Raw genomic sequence first — 24,139 nt, 5'->3', positions numbered from 1 at the left:
TGATTAAAACAAAACAAATGCTGGTGAGGCTGTGGGTAGATTAGAACTGTTATACAACTCTGGTGGGATTGTAAAATGATATAACTACTATGGAAAATGGTATGACACTTCCTCAAAAAGCTAGAAATATCATATGATCTGGCAATCCCACTCCTTGTTGTTGTTGTTAGGTGCTGTTGAGTTGATTCCAACTCATAGCGACCCTATGTATGACATAACGAAGTGCTGCCTGGTCCTGCACCATCCTCATGACTGTTATGCTTGAGTCCATTGTTGCAGCCACTGTGACAGTCCATCTCGTTGAGGGTCTTCCTCTTTTTTGCTGACCCTCTACTTTGCCAAGCATGATATCCTTCTCCAGGGACTGATCCTTCCTGATAACATGTCCAAAGCATGTGAGACGTAGTCTCGCCATCCTTGCTTCTAAGGAGCACTCTGGTTGTACTTCCAAAACAGATTTGATCATTTTTTTGGCAGTCCATGGTATATTCAGTATTCTTGGCCAAAACCACAATTCAAAGGCATGAATTCTTCTTCAGTCTTCCTTATTCATCATCCAGCTTTTGAATGCATATGAAGCGATTGAAAACATCATGGCTTCAGTCAGGTGCACCTTAGTCTTCAAGGTGACATCTTTGCTTTTTAACACTTTAAAGAGTTCTTTTGCAGCAGATTTGCCCAGTGCAATGCATCTTTTGATTTCTTGATGGTTGCTTCTGTAGGTGTTGATTGTGAATCCAAGTAAAATGAAATCCTTGACAACTTCAATCTTTTCTCCATTTATCATGATGTTGCTTATAGGTACAGTTGTGAGGATTTTTGTTTTCTTCATGTTGAGGTGTAATCTATACTGAAAGCTATAGTCTTTGATCTTCTTGAGTAAGTGCTTAAGTCCTTTTCAATTTCAGCAAGCAGGGTTGTATCATCTGCATACCACAGGTTGTTAAGGAGTCTTCTTCCATTCCTGGTGCTGCATTCTTCTTTATATAGTCCAGCTTCTTGGAATATTTGCTCAGCATACAGAATGAATAAGTATGGTGAAAGGATATAACCCTGATACATACCTTTCCTGACTTTAAACCATGCAGTATCCCCTTGTTCTGTTTGAACTACTGCCTTTGATCTCTGTACAGGTTCCTCATGAGCACAATTAAGTGTTCTGGAATTCCCATTCTTCACAATGTTATCCATTTGTTATAATTCACACAGTTGAAAGCCTTTACTTAGTCAATAAAACACAGGTAAACATCTTTCTGGTATCTCTGCTTTCAGCCAAGATCCATCAGACATCAGCAATGATATCCCTGGTTCAATGTCCTCTTCTGAATCCAGCTTGAGTATTTGGAAGTTGCCTGTCAATATACTGCTGCAGCCACTTTCGAATGATCTTTAGCAAAATTTTACTTACGTGTGATATTTATGATACTGTTCAATAATTTTCACATTCAGTTGGATCTCCTTTCTTGGGAATGGGGATAAATATGAATCTCTTCCAGTCAGTTGGCCAGGTATTTGTCTTCCAAATTTCTTGGCACAGACGAGTGAGCACGTCCAGTGCTGCATCTGTTTGTTGAAACATCTCAGTTGGTATTCTGTCAATTCCTGGAGCTTTGTTTTTCACTAATGCCTCCAGTGCAGCTTGGACTTCTTCAGTACCATCGGTTCCTGATCATATGCTACCTTCTGAAATGGGTGAACATTGATCAGTTCTTTTTGGTACAGTGGCTTTGTGTATTCCTTCCGTGTTGTTTTGTTGCTTCCTGTGTCGTTTAATATTTTCGTTGTAGAATCCTTCTGTACTGCAGCTTTAGGCTTGAATTTTTTCTTCAGTTCTTTGAGCTTGAGAAATGCTGAGCATGTTCTTCCTTTTTGGTTTTCTATCTCCAGGTCTTTAAAAATTTCATCATAACACTTTACTTTGTCTTCTTGAGCTGCCCTTTGAAATCTTCTGTTCTGCTCTTTGGCTTCATTATTTCTTCCTTTCACTTTAGCTATTTGACCTTCAAGAGTAAGTTTCAGAGTCTCTTCTAACATTCATTTTGGTCTTTTCTTTCTTTCTGGTCTTTTTATGACCTCTTCCTTTCTGCATGTGTGATGTCCTTGATGTCATTCCACAACTCGTCTGGTCTTTGGTCATTAGTGGTCAGGGTGTCCAGTCTATTCTTGAGATGGTCTCTAAATTCAGGTGGGCTATGCTGAAGGCTGTAATTTGGCTCTCATGGACTTGTTCTACTCCTAGGATCCTTCAAAGTGTTTATATAATATCTAAATGTTTGCTTATCGCATGAAAATGTTTATTCATAAAACAAACTATGGTCATTGTCCACAGTCATTGGACCCCCACATAAAAATAACCTGAAAGTCTTAGCTGCAGCATTACCTACTTCAGCTTAAGAATTATGCTTACACAATTTTCCCACATTCAGTGATATTCCAGATTTAATATTACCTTTCATCTTGGTGTGAAAAAACCAGGATTTTGTCCTCATAGGTCTTACATCCTTTCTCCATGGGAAGGTAGACAGTAAACAAAAATACATAATATAAAGTCTGATCATGGTCAGTACAAAGGAGAAGGAACACGGAGGTCATGGGGCTGAGGAGTAATCTCTTAAAACTTAAGGTCCAGATATTTTATCAGCTTGTGTACAAAATCTGAAATTAGGGTGGACCTTCATGTTCCAGTACCAATCTCTTTGTCAATTTTGAGAAATTTTGAGTTATTCAGTTTAAGTAGAGCCTTTAGGACTCCTTGGGTGGCACAAATGATTAAGGGCTCACCTGTTATCCAAAAGGTTGGTGGTTCAAATTCACCCAGAGGCGTCTTGAAAGAAAGCCCTGGCAAACTACTTCCGAAAGATCATAGATGCTGAAAACCCTATGGGTCACAGTTCTACTCTGACACACTTATGGCCTCCGTGAGTCGGAAATGACTCGATGGCAATTGGTTTGGTTTTGTTTTAGTAGAGCCTTTTGTGATTATTTCTGATAATGACCTTCTGAGGCCAGACTGATAAAACTGCAAGTTTAGATGATGTGTTTTACTTACCGACTCTTCTCTTGTTTTCTTACAGTTTTCGGTGAAGACCTACACTCCAGCCTCTACTTTGTCAATGCATCTCTGCAAGAGGTAGTGTTTGCGAGCACCTCGGGGACCCTGGTGCCCTGCCCTGCTGCAGGCATCCCTCCTGTGACTCTCAGATGGTACCTAGCGACGGGCGAGGAGATCTACGATGTCCCCGGGATCCGCCACGTCCACCCCAACGGCACTCTCCAAATTTTCCCCTTCCCTCCTTCAAGCTTTAGTACCTTAATCCATGATAATACTTATTATTGCACAGCTGAAAATCCTTCAGGGAAAATTAGAAGTCAGGATGTCCACATCAAGGCTGGTGAGTACAGTTCCTCAAGATTTTCTCCCTCTGTACACACTTGGCGGTGGGGTGGGGTGGAGAATGATAAATATTAAAATACCATCACAGTTGAACATCAGTGAAAACTGTCATCATCTCATCCTGACACCGCTGATGAGTTCTTTGAGATTTTGGTACACTCTTGGACTAGATTTCAGAGCAACTTAATTGTTGGAACTAAAATTTGAAATCAGTGATATCAAGTTTGTTGTTGTTGTTAGATGCCATCGAGTCAGTTCCATCTCTCACTGACCCTACATACAACAGGATGAAACACTGCCTGGTCCTGCACCATCCTCACAATCATTGTTATGCTTGACCCATTGCTGCAGCCACTGTGTCAATCCATCTCGTTGAAGGTCTTCCTCTTTTTTGTTGACCCTCTGCTTTACCAAGGATGATGTCCTTTTCCAGGGACTGGCCCTTTCTGATAAATTGGTATAGACTAAACTCTATCCCAACCTTATTATATTTGACTAATTGATACTCTGACTTAAGCTTTCAGTGACTCAAATCCAGTGTGTTTGCTTTGTTTCCCTCTCCTGGGGCCAGGCAGTGGAGGAATGGGAAGAAGAAAGGGAGAGAAGAAAGCAAACCAAGAGTAGGAAACAATTCAAGTTGAGTAAAACCATTGCATAAGTGCATATCATAAATGAGAACCAGCCTAACAGGCCCCTGCATTCCTCATGAAACACATGGCTCCTTTAACATTTTTGACTGTCACATGTTGCTGAAATGTTGTCAATACGTAAATCCCGAATCAGTCATATTCCTTTTAACAACTTACTCTTAGTCCTCATTGCTGTAAGTCAACCCAGGACTGCAGCTTGAGATACACAGAGATCAAAGGCTGTCCCTACAGACAGATTGTGTCATTCTATAGACCTAACAAACCCCTGAAAAACAAACTCACAGCTAGACTCCTGTTAGCAAACAGCATTTTTTTAAATTTATTTTTTATGCTTAGTCTATCAAGTACTTGGGTAGACTGACATAATGTCAGGGCAGAGAGAATGTGGCTTTGATTGGTGCCTTATACACCAGGTAACTGGAGGAGCTTTGTAATATTTTCTGCAACAAGTGAGGGGGAAGGAGTTGAAGGCATTGTAACATGAGCAAAATACGAGGTGTTTCTAAATTACTGTGTACGATCGCTTTGATGTGAGCCATCAAACATTAGACTATGACTCACCCCACCAGCTAGTCATTTTCCCAACTCTATTTTGATCTTCATGACATGCTCATGAATTTCAAGGTCTGTACAAGAATGTATTTAAGAAAGGAAGGAAAAGATCAGCTTTAATCAAGAGACTTGAAAAATTGATACCTTTGAATAATTGAAATAAAGTAAATACAACTTTTACTGGGACTTCTAAGCCTGACAAACATGGAGATACAGTGAACACCTCTTAGCAGGCTAAAACTTGTAATGATGTGTTACAAAAGCACTTTGATAACCTACAATACACAACTTACAGAAAAAGAGCTGAAACCTCATACAGCTCCACCTGTGTGGGTTAATCTACTGTTTGTCTTGGATTTCCTGACAGACATGGAAATTAAATGATCACTTTAGTTTTAACTGCTACTTTCTAAATTTGTCATAGAATTGGTTGGTAATTTTTGCATGACACTGAAAGTTTTAGAGTGTTAGAAATTGCATAACTCTGTCTAGTGTCTATGCTATGCCCTCCGCCCCTTCTACACAGTTATACGCTTGCTGTTTATTTGCTAGTGTTCTCTTTGATGTATAAAAACCTACAAATATGAGTCCCGCATACACACATGCACAGGCCTAATGTGTCAATTTGATCTTATAATAGTGACAATTACATTGCTCAAATGGAATTTTTTTTTCTCATTTAATTTTAGTTCCTACTTTGAATGTATTGTTGTTGTTAGGTACTATCCAGTCGGTTCCGACTCAACGATCCTGTGTACAACAGAAAGAAACACTGCCCGGTCCTGCACCATCCTCACAATCATTGCCATGTTTGAGCCCATTGTTGCAGCCACAGTGTCAATTCATCTTGTTGAGTGTTTGCTTCTTTTTCTCTGACCCTCTACTTTACCAAGCGTGATATCCTTCTCCAGGGAGTGATCCCTCCTGATAACATGTCCAAAGTATGTGAGATGAAGTCTCACCATCCTAGCTCCTAAAGAGCATTCTGGCTGTATTTCTTCCAAGACAGATTTGTTTGTTCTTCTGGCAGTCCATGATATAGTCAGTATTCTTCACCAACACCATAATTCAAAGATGTCAGTCTTCTCACGTCTTCCTCACTCATTGTCCAGTTTTCATGTGCATATGGGGCCATTGACAATACCATGGCTTGGATCAGGGGCATATTAGTCCTCAAACTGACTTCTTTTTAACACTTTAAAGAGATCTTTCACAGCAGATTTGGCCAATGTAATACATCATTTGATTTCTTGACTGCTGCTTTCATGGGTGTTGATTGTGGATCCAAGTAAAACGTAATCCTTAACAACTTCAATCTGTTCTCCATTTATCATGATGCTGCTTATAGGTCCAGTTGTGAGGCTTTTTGTTTTGTGTTGAGGCGTAATCCATACTGAAGGCTGTAATCTTTCACCTTCATCAGTGCTTCGAATCCCCTTCAATTTCAGCAAGTAAGATTGTGTCGCCTGCATATTGCGGGTTGTAAGGAGTCTTCCTCCAATCCTGATGCTGTGTTCTTCTTCATATAGTCCAGCTTCTCAAATTATTTGCTTAGCATACAGATTGAATAGCTATGGTGAAAGGATACAACTCTGATGCACACCTTTCCTGATTTTAAACCATGCAGTATCCCCCTTGTTCTGTTCTAATGACTGCCTCTTGGTCTGTGTACAAGTTCCTCATGAGCACAATTAAGTATTCTGGAATTCCCATTTTTCATAATGTTATCCATAATTTATGATCCATGCAGTTAAATGCCTTTGCATAGTCAATGAAATCAATATATTAGGGTTGTAATAATCTTTTAGATTGTTTATTGGATGTTTGAAATTCTGGTTTCACCGCGTTCATGTAGATGTTGATTGAGGCCAGTATAGCACTGGGTGATTGTTCAGAAGGGCAGATGAAGGAAGGTGCATGCTACCCATTGACAGCTGCAGTACAGGTTTGAGTGGAATTAGTACTGACTCTTGGGGTGTTGGGATTTTCCTGGGACAATCCATCAGGTAAAAATGCCTTTATAATCTCTTGTTTGGTACCACAGGGTATTCTTGTGCTTAGCAGTATAGTGACTTTGACCTAGGTCTAGATGCTAGTAATAGAGGGAAGGTTTACCCATCATTTCTCATTAATTAGCAGTTCTATTTCTGCTCTAATGTAAAATACCTCCTTGCCATTTCTAACCTAAGGCCTAGGATGCAGATGGATCACTTAAAGCAGTACTGTCCCTTAAAAAAAAAAAAAAAAAAAAACTGTCCCTTCCCCATGCTAAATTTACTTTTTAGCAAACAGCAGCTGTATGACCTCGGGCAAGGCAAGATAATTTCAAATTTTCTTCTTAGTAAACTGTGATTGGTAACATTGGACTGGGACTCTCACTTATGGCCAAGATGGAGTAGAGTAGCAGGGACTGAATTTACCTTTCTAGCTGAAGAAACAAAAAGCAAAACAAAAACACAGACCAAATATGTAAAACAACAGTTTTCAAGATTGGACATCAGGCAGTAGAGAAAAGTGATCTCTGAGAGTGTGGAGAATGACAGAGTGAACCGTGTGTTTGTTCTAGCTTATTGCCTTGAAAGACTTTGCAGGTGCAGGAAAGGGGAACCCAAATGGAGTCCAGAATATGCCTCAACTTGACAAAATAGAAATAAGAGCCTGGGGAAGCCAATGCAGTTAGAGTTGATGGGGCAAAATGTCATTGAGAAGAAAGCTGCATGGAGAGAGAACTCCACAGATCTGTGGATGGATGATCCCCTCAAGTATTTAGCAGAGTCCTGAGTCACATGCATGTGAAGGAGCTAACTGAGGTTGGGGAAAGAATCACCCCAAAGGATTAGTGGTGTTCAGTGTTCATATAGGGTTGGGATAAGTGTTCCCACCATCCAGATTGAAAAACTTCATAATTGATAGAGCATTGGATGACATTTTAGAATCTACCCAGTGGTACCATGGAGAAAGGCTAGGTGATCTGCTTCCATAAAGATCACAGCCATTGAAAACTCTATAGAACACAATTCTACTCTGTAATGCATGGGGTTGCCATGAATCAGAATTGACTTGAAAACATTGGATTTATATAATAATTAGCCCTATACAAAATGCTGCTGTGGTCTTGCCTAATAAATCTTAAAAGAAAGAACCAATTAAATCAAATTGTTTCCAGATAATCTAACTGAACTCAAACAAACAAACAAACAAAAAACAAACCTGTTGCCAATTTCGACTCATAGAGACCCTATAGGACAGAGTAGAACTGCCCTATAGAGTTTCCAAGGAGCACCTGGTAGATTTGAACTGCCGACCTTTTGGTTAGCAGCTATAGCACTTAACCCACTATGCTACCAGAGTTTAACTGAACTTAACAAGGTAAAATTCATGATGTCTGATAGCCAAACAAAGATTATCAGGCACTCAAGGAAGCAAAAAAATATGACCCATAGTGAAGGTACACATCAATCAAAAACAGTAAGAATTGACACAGAGGTTAGAATAAGTAGACAAGGAGAATAATATAATTATTAAAACAGTATTTCTTAGGCTAAAAAAGTTAAGTAGAGACATAGGAGATATAGCAAAGACCTGAATTAAACTTATAGTGATGAAAACTACAACGTCTGAGATGTAATACAGTCTGGAGGAGATTAATGGCAGATTCAATTTTACAGAAGGAAAGATTAGTGAACTTGAAGACATAACAATATAAATTACTCAAAATAAAACATTCAAAGAAATAATAATTTCAAAAAATGAAAAATCACATTTAATTGTGAGAAACTGTCAAATACCTTAATATACAAGTAATTAGACTTTACAAAGAAAGAGATAGGGAGACAAAAAAAAAAATCAGGTGAAGAAGTGATGGCCCAAATTTTCCAAATATGGTGAAGAATATAAACTCACAGATTCAAGGAGTCTAATTAACCCCAATCACAAATGCATGAAGAAAACCATATCAAGGCACATCATGGTCATATTGCTCAAAACCAGTGTAAAAGAGAAAATGTTAAAAAACAGCCAGAGAAAAAAGATACACACAGAGGAACAGAGGTAATATGACAGCAAATCTCTTGTTAAAAACCATGCGAGTGAGATAACAGCATGGCAACATCTTTGAAGTACTGAAAGAAAAGTAATCCGTCAACCTATAATTCTATACCCAGTGAAAATATCTTTCAAAAACAAAGGTGAAAAAAGACTTTTTTTCAGATACACAAAAGCTGAAAGAATTCATGAAGAGCAGATCCACACTGCAAGAAATCTTAAATGAAGTCCTACAATCAAGAAATAAAATGATTCCAGATAGAAATTTGGATCACTCAAAGGGTAGAAGTTCAATGGAAATTGTAGCTACATGGATGAATTAATAAGATTATTTTATTCTCTTTAAAAGATAATTTACTGCTTAAACAATATTAGCAATATATTATAGGTTTTATAACATACATAGAAGTATAACACATGGCAACAATAGCATTAAAACCAGGAGGATAGGCATGGAAGTACACTATTATAAGGTTCTTTTGCTATATGTGGAGCGATACCGGAATATAGATGGTAATAAATTCGTATAGATGATGATGCATACTATAAAACTTGAAGCAACCAATAAAATAAAACACAAAGTTGTGGTTAATAATCCAACAAAGGAGGAAAAAAATGAAATCATTAAAAAATAATCAATTGAGCCAAAAGAAGGAAGAAAGTAAAGAGGAAAAAAGAAACTCAGAGAATATGAGGAAAACAGAAGTCAAATAGCAAGATGACCAATTTAAACCTTACCATATAAATACTCAAATTAAATTGAAATGATCCAATCATCTGCATTAAAAGGCAGAGATTTCCAGATTGGAGTCAAATATACTTATAAGAAGTATACTTTAAATACAAAGACACACGTAGGTTAAAGGTACGAGGATGGGGAGAGATATACCATGCTAACCCTAATCAAAAGAATATCAGAGTAGCTCTGTTAATATCAGGTAAAGTATGTTCAAAGCAAAGAATATTACTAGGGCAAAAGAAACTTGTTTCATAATGAAAAGGGGGTCAGTTAATGAAGAGAACATAACTGCTAAATAGTTATATACCTTATAATAGAGCTTCAAATTATATGAAGCAAAAACTGATAGAATTTCCAGGAGAAACATAAAGATCCACATTTATAGTCAGAGATTTCAATATTCATCCCTGGATAATTGGTGGAACACGTAGGCAGAAAAATGGCAAGGATAAAGAAGATCAGAATGACACTTATCAATCAACTTGGCCTGATTGACATTTAAAAAATACTCCATTCAACTACAGCAGAACATATGTTCTCTTCAAGGGCACACAGACATTACCAAAATAGACCATATTGTGAGCAATTAAACAAATCATGTCAAAATATATTCTTTGACCACAATGGAATTAAATTAGAAATCACTAACAATAAGATCTCTGGAAAATCCCCAAATGCTTGAATACTAGATAACCCGTGTGTCAAAATGCAGGGGGAAAATTAGAAAGTATTTTGCACTGAATGAAAATGAAAATACAATATATCAGAATTTGGGGGATGCCACTAAAACCTACTAAAACCTAAAACAGTACTTGGGAGGGTATTAATATATTATAAATGAAGAGAGGCCTCATGTAATGGTGTTAGCTTTTACTTTAAGAAACCAAAAAAAGAAGAGCAAAAAAAACCAATGTAAGTAAAAAGGAAATATTGATTTCCATTGGAGTGGAAATCAATAAATTAGACAAAATAGAAACAAACATACAAAAAAATCTATGAGGCCAAAAAAAGGTTCTTTGAAAAAGTCAGTAAAAGGGATAAACCTCTAGTCAGACTGAAAAAGAAAATTAGAGAGAAGACAAATTAGCAATGTAAAAAACAAGAAAGATGACATCACTACATGTAATATAGATATTAAAATAATAAAGGAGTATTAGGAACAAGTGTACATCAATTAATTCAACAACTTAGAGAAAATGGAGAGATTCCTTGAAAGATACAAACTACCCAAACTCCCACCACATGTCTGTTTGTTGTACTGTGGTGGCTTGTATGTTGCTACGATTCTGGAAAGTATGCCACTGGTATTTTGAATACCAGCATGGTCACACGGAACTTCCAAACTAAGACAGGCTAGGAAGAAAAGCCTAGTGATCTAGTTCCAAAAATTAGCCAATAAAAACATTACGAGTGACAGAATATTGTTGGAGACTTTGACTCACATTGGATGTGTCATCAGGAGGGACCAATTGCTGGAGAAGGACATAATACTTGGTAAAGCGGAGGGCCAGTGCAGGTGAGGGAAAGTTTTAATGAGATGGACTGATAAAATGGCCGCAACACCAGACTCAAATATACCAACAATCTTAAAGATGATGCAAGACTGGATAAAGTTTCATTCTCTTGTACATGTGGTCATCATGAGTCAGCGCTGACTCAACAGCCACTAACAATAACCCAACTCACTCAAGAAGAAATACATATCCTGAGTAGCCCTATATCTATTAAAGAAATTTATAGTTTTAAAATAAATTTTCCCACAAAGAAAATTTCAGGTGCAAATGGCTTCACTGTTGAATTTTACTAAACATTTAAGGAAGAAATAATAAAAATTTTATACAAAAGCTTCCAGAAAATTGAAGAGGAGAGAATACTTCCCAGCTGCCTAGCCCTGGTTCAGAGATTATGCATTGGAGGAGAAACAGACCATAAAATGGATAGTTCTTAATCTCTTCCCAAAGCAACTGACTTCATTTGCAACAGAATATAAATTCAAGCCTAAAAGTGCTGTCAAAAACCGTGGAGGTTGTAGCGACAGTGAGTTGGCAGGAGATTCAAAATATATGTTAAACTCTAGGTCAGCTAGTTTGTAGGGGAAAACCCAGGAAAGAGATAGCTGGGAGGAACATTCCTGGGCTCAGAGCAAAAATCAAACACTGATTTTAGAAACTGTTTTTTTCAAAGGAGCCTGAATTGTATCGGGTTAGTTTATAGAGTAATTTATGCTCCAACGTGTTGTTGAAAACAATGATAGTGCAATCATCCCTCAATTAGTGGAGTTTAGTAGCTGGGTGTGGTCAGAGAATGAGTGGAAGGGTGCCGTATTAGCACCAGTATCATAGTAGAATGATAGATGTCATACTCAAAGCTGTACCTTCCTGAGATGCAGCATCAGAGGCCGAACACTATACTCCACTAAAATAATCAGCCAGTGTCTTAGTTACCTAGTGCTGCTATAATAGAAGTACCACAAGTAGATGGCTTTAACAAACATTTATTCTCTCACATTCTAGGAGGTTAGAAGTCCAGATCCAGGGTGTAAGCTCCAGGGGAAGGCTTGCTTTCTCTGTTGGCTCTGGGGGAAGGTCCTTGTCATCAATCTTCCCCTGGACTAGGAGCTTCTCAGCGCAGGGACCCCACATCCAAAGGACGCATTCTCCTCCTGGCACTTATTACTTGGTAGTGTAAGGTCCCTCTGTCTCTTTGCTTACTTTTCCTTTTTATATCTCAAAAGAAATTGACTCAAGATAACAACCTAATCTTGTAGATTGAGTCCTGCCTCATTAACATAACTACCTCTAATCCTGCCTCGTTAACATCATAGAGGTAGGATTGACAACACTTAGGAAAATCACATCAGATCACAAAATGGTGGACAATCACACAATACTGAGAATCATGGCCTAATCAAGTTGACACACATTTTTGGGGGGCATAATTCAATCCATAACAGCCAGTCACTGAGAAAATAACAATATCAGTCCCTGAAGACCCAAAGTTGCCACAATTTGGTAGCTAAAATGTTCCATTTCTAACAAAAGATTATGAGGCATACAAAGAAGCAGGAAAGTTTGATTCATCAGGGAAGGGAGGAAGAGAGAGACAGCAACAGAAACTGTCTTTGAGAAAGAGCAGATGATGGGTTTATAAGAAAAAGACTTAAAATTAGTCATTATAAAGATGTTCAAAGAACTAAAGGAAACCATGATTAAAGATGCGAAGGAGGGTATGATGACTACGTCACATAAAAGAGAGAATGTCAAAAAGGAGATAGGAATTATAAAAAAAAATGAAAATTATGGAGATGAAAACTACGACTTAACTAAAAATTTCAGGAGAGGAGCTTAATGGTATGTATTAAGTAGAAGAAGAAAGAATAAGTGAACTTGAAGCTATATCAATAGTGATTATGCAGGTGGCACAAATGGTTAAGTGTGTGATGACTAGCTGAAAGGTTGGTGGTTCGAACCCACTCAGAAGTGCCTCAGAAGACAGGCCTAGTGACCTGCTTCCAAAAAGTCACAGCTTTGAAACCCTATAGAGCACAGTTCTATTCTGCACACATGGAATCACCACGAATCAGAATTGATTCAAAGGCAACAAATAGCAGTGCAAGCCAAAGAATAGAGAAAAAAGAGATTGAAGAAAAATGAAAAGAGGCTCAGATAAATGTGGGGCAACATTAAGTGTACCAACATATCTGCAAGGGAAGCTCCATAAGGAGAGGAAGGAGAGAGTTGTTGTTGTTATTAGGTGCCATTGAGTTAACTCCAACTCATAGTGACCTTAGATATAGCAGAACAAAATATTGTCTGGTCTTGCAGCATCCTTATAATTGTTACTGTTTTTGAGCCCACTGTTGTAGCCACTGTGTTGGTCAATCTCATTGAGGGTCTCCCTCTTTTTTGTTGACCCTCTAATTTACTAAGCATGATATCCTTTTCCAGCAATTGCTCCCTCCTGCTGATGTATTCAAAGTAAGTAAGAGGAAGTCTCGCCATCCTCCCTTCTAAGGAGCGTTCCTGCTGTACTTACTCTAATAATGATTTGTTAGTTTTCTGGCAGTCCATGGTGTATTCAATATTCTTCACCAATATCAAAGTTTGAATGTGTCAGTTCTTCTGTGATCCTCCTTTTTTGTTGTCCAGCTTTCCTATACATATGAGGTGATTGAAAATACCATGGCTGTGTCAGGCACACCTTAGTCATCAAAGATTTTGAAAAGATCTTCTGCAGATTTGTCCAAAGCAATATGTCATTTGATTTATTGACCCCTGCTGCCAAGGGCATTGGTTGTTGACCCAAACAATGAAATTCTTGACATCTTCAGTTTTTTCACCAAGAGAAAGGAGCAGAAAAAATATTTGCATAAATAATGCCTGAAAACTTCACAAATTTATAGACAAAACAGTAACTTACACACCCAGAAAACTCAACAGACTTCAAGTAGGATAAACAAAAAGAGATCCACAGACACATCATACTAAAAATGCTGAATGTCAAAGACAAGGAGAAGATCTTGAAATAGGAAGGGAAAAATGACTCATTGCTTACTATGGAACCCCAATAAGGTTAACATCTGACTTCCCTGCAAAAACAATGGAGGCCAAAAGGCAGTAGAATAACATATTCAGTGTGCTCAAAGGGGGGAAAAAAACTGCATGGTAAAGTAATAATTATAAAGTAATAATTATAGCACTGTGTTGTTGGGTTTATAACATCCATAGACGTAATATGCATGACAATAATGTAACACAAAGGGACAGTAAGAGAATAGAGTTATATAGGAGTAAGCTTCTCAATATCACTGGAATTTATTTAGTATAAATCCAAAGCTGGTTAAGATAAGATGTATATGATAAACCACTAAAACAAAAACTTCCAAAAAATGTAGTGAAAAAAAAACTTTAAAGAAATTAAAACTTTACATTAGAAAACACTCACTTAATGAAGAAGAAAGCAGCAAGAGCAGAATAGTGGGACAGGAAAGACATGAAACATATAGAAAACAAAAAGTGAAATTGTAGAAATAAATCCAACTATATCAATAATAATATTAAATGTGAATGAATTAAATAATTCGGTCAAAAGACAGAGATTGCCAGACTAGATAAATTAAAAAAAAAAAAAAATCCAACTACCTGTTGGCTACAGGAATGGCACTTTAGATTAAAAGATACAAATAGATTGAAAGTAAAAGGAAAAATGTATATCTTCTAACTAAAAGAAAGTTGGAGTGGCTGTACTCATATCAGACAAAATAGATTTTAAAACAAAAAGTGTTACTAGAGATAAAGAGGGACATTTTATAATGCTAAAAGGGTCAATTGGTCAGGATGATGTAACAACTATAAACATATATGTGCCTAATAATAGACCACCCAAATGGTTTCCCATGGGTTAGGGTAGTAGGCCCCTGTGAAGGTGAAGTTGATATTCCCATTCTGGCAACTGGCTGGCAGGAGAGGAGAGTGGCAGCTGGTGGGTCACACGCACTGAGTCATGGGGTAGGGGCTCTAGGAGCACCTGGCCATGATTATCCCTATGCTGGATGGAGCACAATATTATATAGCAAATAAGAAACACCACGACAGGTTGAGAGAGAGACCACAGAATAAAAAGTTTTCCATTTTAGTAACTTTAATGGCATCAATTTTTTATTTTGCTCTGTGCCCCACAAATCAATAAGGATATCCCTGGTTCCACATCCTCTTCTGAATCTGGCTTGAATTTCTGACAGTTCCCTGTTGACGTACTGCTGCAACTGCTTTTGAATGATCTTCAGCAAAATTTTACTTGCATGTGATATCAATAATATTGTTTGATAATTCCCACATTCAGTTGGATCACCTTTCTTTGGGATAGGCATAAATATGGATCCAGTCGTTTGGCCAGGTAACTGTCTTCCAAATTTCTTGCAGTAGACGAGTGAGCACTTCCAGTGCTACATTTGTTTGTGAAACATCTCGATTTGTGGAGCCTTGTTTTTTGCCAATGTCTTCAGTGCACCTTGGCCTTCTTCCTTCAGTACCATCAGTTCTTGATCATATGCCACCTCTTGAAATGATTGAACATCCATCAATTCTTTTCAGTACAGTGACTCTGTATATTTCTTCCATCTTCTTTTGTTGCTTCCTGCATCATTCAGTGTTTTGCCCACAGAATCCTTCACTATTGCAACTCAAGGCTTGAATTTTTTTCTTCAGTTCTTTCAGCTTGAGAAATACTGAGCATGTTCTTCCCTTTTGATTTTCTGACTCCAGGTCTTTGCAGATGTCATTATAATACTTTGTCTTGTTTGAGCCACCCTTGGAAATCTTCTGTTCAGCTCTTTTACGTCATCATTTCTTCCGTTTGCTATATTTGCTCAACGTCCAAAAGCAATTTTCAGAGTTTCTTCTGACATCCATTTTGGTCTTTTCTTTCTTTCCTGTATTTTTAATGACTTCCTGCTTTCTTCATGTATGATGTCCTTGATGTAATTCTACAGCTCATTTGGTCTGCAGTCATTAGTGTTCAATGCATCAAATCTATTCTTGAGATGGTCTCTAAATTCAGGTAGGATATACTCAAGGTTGTACTTTGGCTCTCGTGGAGTTTTCCTAGTTTTCTTCAGCTTCACTTTGAACTTGCATATGAACAATTGAGGGTCTGTTCTGCAGTCAGCCCCTGGCCTTGTTCTGACTGATGATATTGAGCTTTTCCATCATCTCTTTCCATAGATGTAGTCATTTTGATTCCTTTGTATTCCATCTGCTGAGGTTCATGGTTATAGTCACCATTTATGTTGTTGAAAAAAGGTATCTCTAGCGAAGAAGTCTTTGGTCTTGCAAAATTCTATCATGCGATCTCTGGCATCATTTCTATCACCAAGGCCATATTGACCAACTACCAAACCTTCTTCTTTGTTTCCAACTTTTGCATTCCAATCACCAGTTATTATCAATGTATCTTGATTGCGTGTTGGATCAATTTCAGACTGCAGAAGTTGGCAAACATCTTCAATTCCTTCATCTTTGGTATTAGTGGCTGGTATGTAAATTTGAATAATAGTCATATTAACTGGTCTTCCTTTTAGGCATATGGATATTATCCTATCACTGACAGTGTTGTACTTAAGGATAAAAAAATAAAAAACATTGCTCTCAAGTTTATTCCTACTCATAGTAACCCTATAGTACAGAGTAGAATTGCCCCATAGTTTCCTAGTGCTGCTGTAGTAGAAATACTACAGTTGGGCGGCTTTGAAGAACGGAAATTTATTTTCTCACAGGTTGGTAGACTAGATGTCTAAATTCAGGGCACAGGCTCTAGGGAAAGGCTCTCTCTCTGTTGGCTCTGGGGGAGGATCCTTGTCTCAGCTTCTGCAACCCCTGCCTTCCTAAGTTCCTTGGCGGTCTGCATATGTCTTCCATCTTTCCTTCATTTGTGCTTGCTTGTCTGTCTGTCTAATCTCCTCTTTGTATATCTCAGAAGTGATTAAATTTAAGACACACCCTGCAGTGATAGATGTCATTAGGATAACAGCGAAAGCCCTAGTCCCCAAAGTGATTATATCCACAGCTATACCAAAAAACAAAAAACCATTACCATGGAGTTGATTCTGACTCATAGCAACCCTACAGGAAAGACTAGACCTGCTCCCGTAGGGTTTCCAAGGCTGTAGATCTTCATGGAAACAGAATGCCACATCTTTCCTCTGCAGAATAGCTGGTGAGTTTGAACCACCCACCTTTCGGTTAGCAGCGGAGCACTTAAATATGGTGCCAGCAGGGCTCCATTCCACAGCTGTTGGGGTTCGGATCCTGGTACGTATTTTGGAGGACACAATTTATTCGATCCATAACAGTGAGGAAGACGTCAAATTCAGTTTCTAATTTTCTTGCCAGTGTATTTCCTGCTTTGAAGATATTTATGCTAAAATGTATATATCAGACTGAGATACTCTCGTAATGAGCTCGTTTGACTGTGTGTCTCACCAAGGGTACTCTTTTTCCCCTTCTAGTTTTACGGGAGCCCTATACAGTCCGTGTGGAGGACCAGAAAACCATGAGAGGCAATGTCGCAGTCTTCAAGTGCATTATCCCCTCCTCGGTGGAGGCGTATATCACTGTTGTCTCATGGGAGAAAGACACTGTTTCACTTGTCTCAGGTAGGCCACGTGGCACTGTGCCTCCAGCGTGTGACAGGCTGGCTTTGCGCATGATTATTTCACATTGCTGTTTATGTGCGTGTTATAACTACAAATCGGTATATAACTATAAATCGGTATACTTAAGGATGATGCTCTTTAATAAATAATGTGGTTTTTGTTGGTTTACAATGGTTTGATTGAGATAATCTGGTGAACTGATCAAAGGTTGGAGATTGCACTATGAGCATAGCAGTTATATTGCTTTTTATGAGGAAATTGTGGCTTCATTTCTGCTTCTAAAAATAAGGTGGCATTTTTACATCTTTGTCAGACCTCAGTGATATCCGTTACGACCGACAGTCTTATACTAACATCTGGAAAACAGAAGCCCAGATTTCATGCTCCTTTGATCCTTTTAAATGTCTAAGATTTAGCTGTCTTTCTAATCTCTTTCTAGAAGATGCCATTAAGAATATATAATCAGCACTGAAATGTGTATTTGTACATAAATATTTTCTTAGCTTATTTTTGGTACCTAGAAATTGCGCAGTGGAAATTTAGCCTCTGGGAAATTGAGGGTTCTTCATTTGTAGTGATATTTAAGTTGATTTCTTGCTCTGTGCTATATATCGGGAAAGGCCAAAGGATGCAATGCTCAATTTTCCTATTTTCGTTCATTGCTGGATAATGACTGCTGGCATCTCTAAAAGTGTGTTGGCTGCTTTTGGGAAAGAGTTATGATGTGCATTGTGTATGGTCTAACGCGGAGTATAAATGGTTGCCTTTACCTGGCTTTATGCATGCATGCGCACACACACACTGGCAAACACACTTTCTTACTAATGAATTTTAATTCTTGTATACCACCAAAATGTTGTCCACTCATAGAAGTAACAAACTGGAGCTAAATCCTCATGGTGACACACCGTTTTTGGTTTTTCATTTACTGATTAACTAGACCGTATAGGTTACTATACAATCAGGATCAGAAACCAGTACAAAATACAAGTTAAAAACAAAATCTTTCATCTTTAGAGGTTGCATAATCTAGGATATGGTAGAAAATAGAAGTTTTTAAAAAATTTTGTGTATTTTTTATTGTGCTTTAGGTGAGAGTTTACAGCACAAATTAGTTTCTCATTCAAAAATTTATACACAAATTGCTTTGTGACATTGGTTGCAATCTCCACCATGTGTTAGCACTCTCCCCCTTTCCCTTTCCATCCTGGGTTCCCCATGCCCATTCATCTAGTTTCCCTGTCCCTTTGTGCCTTCTTGTCTTTGCTTTTGGGCAGGTGTTTTTCCCGTTTGGTCTTATCTACTTGACTGATCTAAGAAGTACATTCCTCTTGTGTTATTGTCTGTTTTATAGGCCTGTTTAATCTTTGGCTGAAAGGTGGACTTCAGGAGTGGCTTCAATATGTGTTAGCAGGGGGTCCGGGGGCCATAGTCTTGGGGGTTTCTCTAGTCTTTGTCAGGCCAGTAAATCTGGTCTTTATTTGTGAATTTGAATTTTGTTCCACATTTTTCTCCGGCACTGTCTGGAACCTTCTTTTGTGATCCCTGTCAGAGGGGCCAGTGGTAGTGGCAGCCGGGCACCATCTAGTTCTTCTGGGTTCAGGCTGGTGGTGGCTGTGGTTCATGTGGTGCATTGGATAAAGTCAGAGTTTTTATTTTTCTTAAAACTGTCTTTACGATGAATTCAAAATCCTTCACACTTCACTAAGCAGTAAATTCCTTGTTGTTTTGTTGCTTAATCATCATAATTTAAGTTGGGGCACTAGAAAATACCAAGCTTAAGAACTGAAATGCAATTGCAGTAATCAGAATAGAGACCCACTTGACTCTATTTTCTAATTTTGATTGTTTGATGGTTTTAATCTTGTTTCCTTAGAGGTCATTTTGGTTTTCTTGATGGCAGCTGGAGGGATTTAATGATGTGCATGCTAAGCAAGAAGCAAAGTAGGTAAACCTCACCTTTGTTGCTAACTACATGGTAAGGCTCGGCAAGGATCCAATTCCCAAAATGTGGAAGTGGATCCACTCCTCAGCTTCCCATTTCTCCATTCTCTCAAGCAGCACACTCTTTCTAACCCTAGTCCTCCAGAGCTGGGTTAGAGCTCACAAGTTAGAAGGACACCTTTGTTCAGACTGCCACATAGGCAGATGCCAGCTCTTGCTGGCTCTCATGGCCCCTGTGGGTCCATTAATTCACTGGAATGACTCACGGAACTCATGGAGAGTACCCGATACTTGTGGCTGTATTTCTAGTATTAGAGTCAAAAATGAGTCCCAGCGTGGAGCTTTCATGTCCCAAAGAGGGATGTACTACCTAATCCTGTCATACTCACCAATCAGAAGGCTTATCAGATCCTCAGGGTCCAGGTCACCTACCAGCCTCACCACATGGCCATGATAGATTACATCATGCCACCTGAGCCTTACTCAGCAATATCCACTCATTAGCCTCAGCTCTTGATCCCGCTAGAAAGAACCAACAAAGGACACATTGCTTTCTGCAAGGTGATTCCACATCTCACAACAAGTTATCTAGCTGAGCCCAAAGGCAGAATGGAATGGTGTTCACATTTACATGGTGAGGGTCATGGACTCAGGGAAAGGAAGACTTTTAGGTCGTCTTTGCAGCCTCTAACACTTAGGAGCCTAGGCTGACAGTTTCCACCATCTATAACACTGCTATCCAAACATGAGACTTCAGGGTCTGTCCTGGCAAGGGAAGAGAGTGTGGGAGAATTACAGACTGGCTCTTAATGCCAAACCAAGTCATGTGGCCATGTCTGACTTCAGTGGGGAACGTGCCAGGAAGGAGCGAAGAACTGGAAATCTGGGTGAGAAATAGAAGTATCTACCACAAAGGTGGTTTTATATATATATATATATAAATATAATATACAGTATACCATGTACGTATATACGTATAAAAAAATAGCATATTCTATATATCTACTAAAAATATATCTACTACACATATATAAATACATATTACATATATGTATAATACATGTGTTATTATGCTTCCTAGACTTCTTTAATTAATGCTATATTCAAATGCAGGTTTCACCTTTTGCAATCTATGTGAATAGGTTTTGTTTTTCCTTCCCACATGAACCTAATTAAATAAAATGAGAGGATTTGTCTATCTGACCAGTGGGAGGAGGCTTGCATGCAGACTGCAGAGTTTTATATTTTACTGATGGGAGCCGGTAACTCTCATCACTCTCGGTCCTGCGTTTGGTGTCATCCTTTGGTAAAATGTTACAAGCAACGACACATACTGTGGATCACCACTTGGCTCTTCTTTCTTGACCAAAGTATTTCGGAAACAGATACAGTACAGGCTTTTAATGCATTAAGGACCATAGGAATCTTAAGTTTTTGTTTGCTGGTTTATTAGGAAGTAAGCCTTTTAACAAAACACAGGATATTCCAAAGATGCCCTGTGGGGCAGAGAAAAAAAAAAAAGGCATAGTAGTTTTCACACTCAGATATTTTACCCTGAGTCAAAGAGACCTATAATTAAAAATAACCTTGCAGATGAGAATAGGGCTCCCAGGCTGCGTTATGACCTATAAGAAGAAAATTCTGGAAATTAGGCTATATAAGGTGACCTGCTGTCACTCACTGCTAAAGCCTGGGATCTGTTCCCTGTGCCTGAGCTCACCCATCAGGCTGCCAAAATTGCCCTGGGAGAGAGGTCATGAAGTCACTGGAGGCGACAAACAAGGCTGAAGACATTTCGAGTCTTAATAAATAAACCAGCTTCAGATGATTGAAGTGGAGACATCGTATTTCTCTCTGGTGGCTGGGGCCTCTCCACCGCTCCAACCAGTTGCCATCAAGGTGATTCCGACTCATGGCAACTCCATTTGTGCAGAGTAGAACTGCTCCGTAGAGTTTTCAATGGCTGATTTTTCTGAAGCAGATTGTTGGGCCTTTCTTCCAAGGTGCCTCTGGTGGGTTCGAGCCACCCACCTTTGTGTAGGTAGCTGAGTGCTTAACTGTTTGCCCCACCCAGGGATGGCTTCCCACTGCCCAGTCCTCTCTTGATACCCCATGGGCTGAGCCGCTGGAGGGAAGCACTGGGACTCTTGACTACGGGGGAGAATCTCACCAAGTACAAAGGTCCCTAGGACCCGGCTTTGTTCTGAGTTAGCTCTGAACTTCAGGAATGATGCCCCGAATGCTGGATACACAGCAGATGATTTCTACTTTGTCAAACCGATAACCCCTGTAACTTCTTGTTGAACTAGTTTAAATTTATTAATCGTCAGTGGTCATCACCCCACCTTGCTCTGCCCAGGACACTGAGTCATCTGGCCTGCAGTGAATCCTGCTGGAAGATGTGTCCCAGGAAGCATCCTTTCTGTGCACACATCACTTGCTTTAGTTACTGAGTCTCTCTGTGGAGAAAAGCAATTAACTAAATCAGCCATGAAACTAAGTCTGTGTAAGTATCCTGATGTAATAAGTGGGGAGTGGGGAAGTAGATGGAGAGCTATTGGTGGCTGACCTAAGAAAGATGGAAGCTAATGGAAGTCAGGAGAGGGCGTTAAAGGATGTTAAACAAGCTGTGACCCTCTGCGTCCACTCCAGGAGCTCCTTGCAAAAGCTTCCCTTGCAGGGTGTGAGGTATCTGTTGTGGCTGATGCTTGGAATCTACCCCTCACCCCTCCAGGATCAGGGGCATCCTTGGAGGAGGCCAGAGAAGCAAAGGCCTAGGTTTAATAGGTAAGAGTTGGGCTTATGCAAATGCTGTCAGCCAGAGCCCTTTGGAAATTTTGGTTAAGGTGATGGTATTTGTCCTCTTGGAGTCCCTGCCTGGTGCTGTTGGCTACTAACCAAAAGGTTAGAGGTTGGCTTCATCCAGAGGCTCCTCTGAAGACAGACCTGGCAATCTGCTTCTGTAAAGATTACAGTCAGAAAATCCCTGTGGAACACAGCTCTACTCTGTAACACGTGGGTTTGCCATGAATCAGAATTGACTTGGCGGCAGCTGGTACTGGTTTATGTGTCTTCTAGAGATTGCTTTTCAATTTCAAAAGATAAAATCTTAGGTGTATTCTTTCAAAAAGAAACAAAATGATTCCTATCAACAGGTCTTTACTAATTTTTTTTTTCCCTTTATTTCAGTTGATAAAAGAAATGACTAAGTTCTCACAGGGATGAGAAGCACCAATCATGTGGCAGTCTAGGTTTTAATTCGAGCTGAATGAAGTTTCATTAGCCATTCAGATGGTTGCTTTCATTAGCTTATTGTACATTAGGTCACATGCTGATTTCTTTCCAGGGGCGTTCTAAGTTGGACTGAATGTAGACTCAAGAATCACGATGTACCTTTTTGTTATGAGGCCATCAGGTCACTTATATCAAGGACATCAATGAGTTCATTTATTTTGAGGGGCTGTTAGAAAGAAAAAAGCGATGACCTAAAAGTATGTCATTGTTAATTGCTGTCAGGTCAGCTCTGATGCATGGTGACCTTATTTATAAGAGAATGATAACATCGCCCGGTTGTGCCGTCTTCATGACCGTTGGTACACTGGAGCCCATTGTTGTGGCTATTGTGTCAACCCATCTCATTGAGGGTTTCCCTCATTTTCGCTGACCAATAAACAACATCACAATAAACAAAGAAAAGATGGATGTTGTCAAGAATTTCATTTTACTTGGATCCACAATCATTGCCTACGGAAGCAGCAGTCAAGAAATCAAAAACAATGTATTGCACTGGGCAAATCTGCTTTCCATTTTACCAAACATGATGTCCTTTTCTAGTAATTGGCCTTTCCTGATGATGTGTCCAAAGTAAGCAAGTGAAAGTCTCTCCATCCTGGCTTCTAAGGTGCATTCTGGTATAAGGATCTCGTAATTCCCTCAGAGGCTCGTAAGGACTGATGCTCTGGGCCTTTGCCTTTGACGTTTGCCTAGATAGTTCACCTGGGTGGTCACCATGGACAGTTCACCTGGATGCTTCACCTGGACCACAGGTTTGACCTCCCCGATCCACACTGGCGCAGTGGACGGTAGAAAGCTTGTAAATACGCGGACAGAAAGTATCTAAGGGACAAACACACAGTGCCATCTATTGTCTTAATATGGTGAATCCTGACCTATTGCCTTGTTGCCTAATTCCCTTGAACCAGGAAAAATAAGAGTCATGATGCCTATATGCATTTTTTAAACATCTATTCACTGTGTGTATCATAACAAATTATGAATAACATTGAGAAAAATGAGAATTCCAGAACACTTAATTATACTCACGCAGAACCTGTCCGTAAACCAAGAGGCAGTCTTTTGAACAGAACGAAGGGATATTGCGTGGTTTAAAATCAGGAAAGGTGTGCGTCAGGGTTGTATCCTTTCATAATAATTATTCTATCTGTATGCTGAGCAAATAATTCGAGAAGCTGGACTATATGAAGAAGAACGGGGCATCAGGATTGGAGGAAGACTCATTAACAACCTGCGTGATGCAGATGACACAACCTTGCTTACTGAAAGTGAAGAGGACTTGAAGCACTTACTGATGAAGATCAAAGACCACAGCCTTCAGTATGGATTACACCTCAACATAAAGAAAACAAAAATGCTCACCACTGGAC

The 24,139-nt window shown here is 39.1% G+C and overlaps 1 protein-coding gene across 1 annotated transcript in view; it reads left to right on the top strand.

Moving 5' to 3' along the window:
- Positions 1–24,139, top strand: part of DSCAM (DS cell adhesion molecule) — a 1,038,663-nt gene that overhangs the window by 247,969 nt on the left and 766,555 nt on the right. The window contains exons 2-3 of the mRNA XM_049874902.1: positions 3,075–3,392; positions 17,385–17,531. Coding sequence (XP_049730859.1) covers positions 3,075–3,392; positions 17,385–17,531 — 465 coding nt within the window. The remainder of the gene's footprint in view (positions 1–3,074; positions 3,393–17,384; positions 17,532–24,139) is intronic.

This window comes from Elephas maximus, chromosome 2 (genome assembly GCF_024166365.1).
Source record: "Elephas maximus indicus isolate mEleMax1 chromosome 2, mEleMax1 primary haplotype, whole genome shotgun sequence".
Taxonomy (NCBI): Eukaryota; Metazoa; Chordata; class Mammalia; order Proboscidea; family Elephantidae; genus Elephas; species Elephas maximus.
Note: the sequence above shows the minus strand (reverse complement) of the source record. Positions and strands in the feature narration are given on the sequence as shown.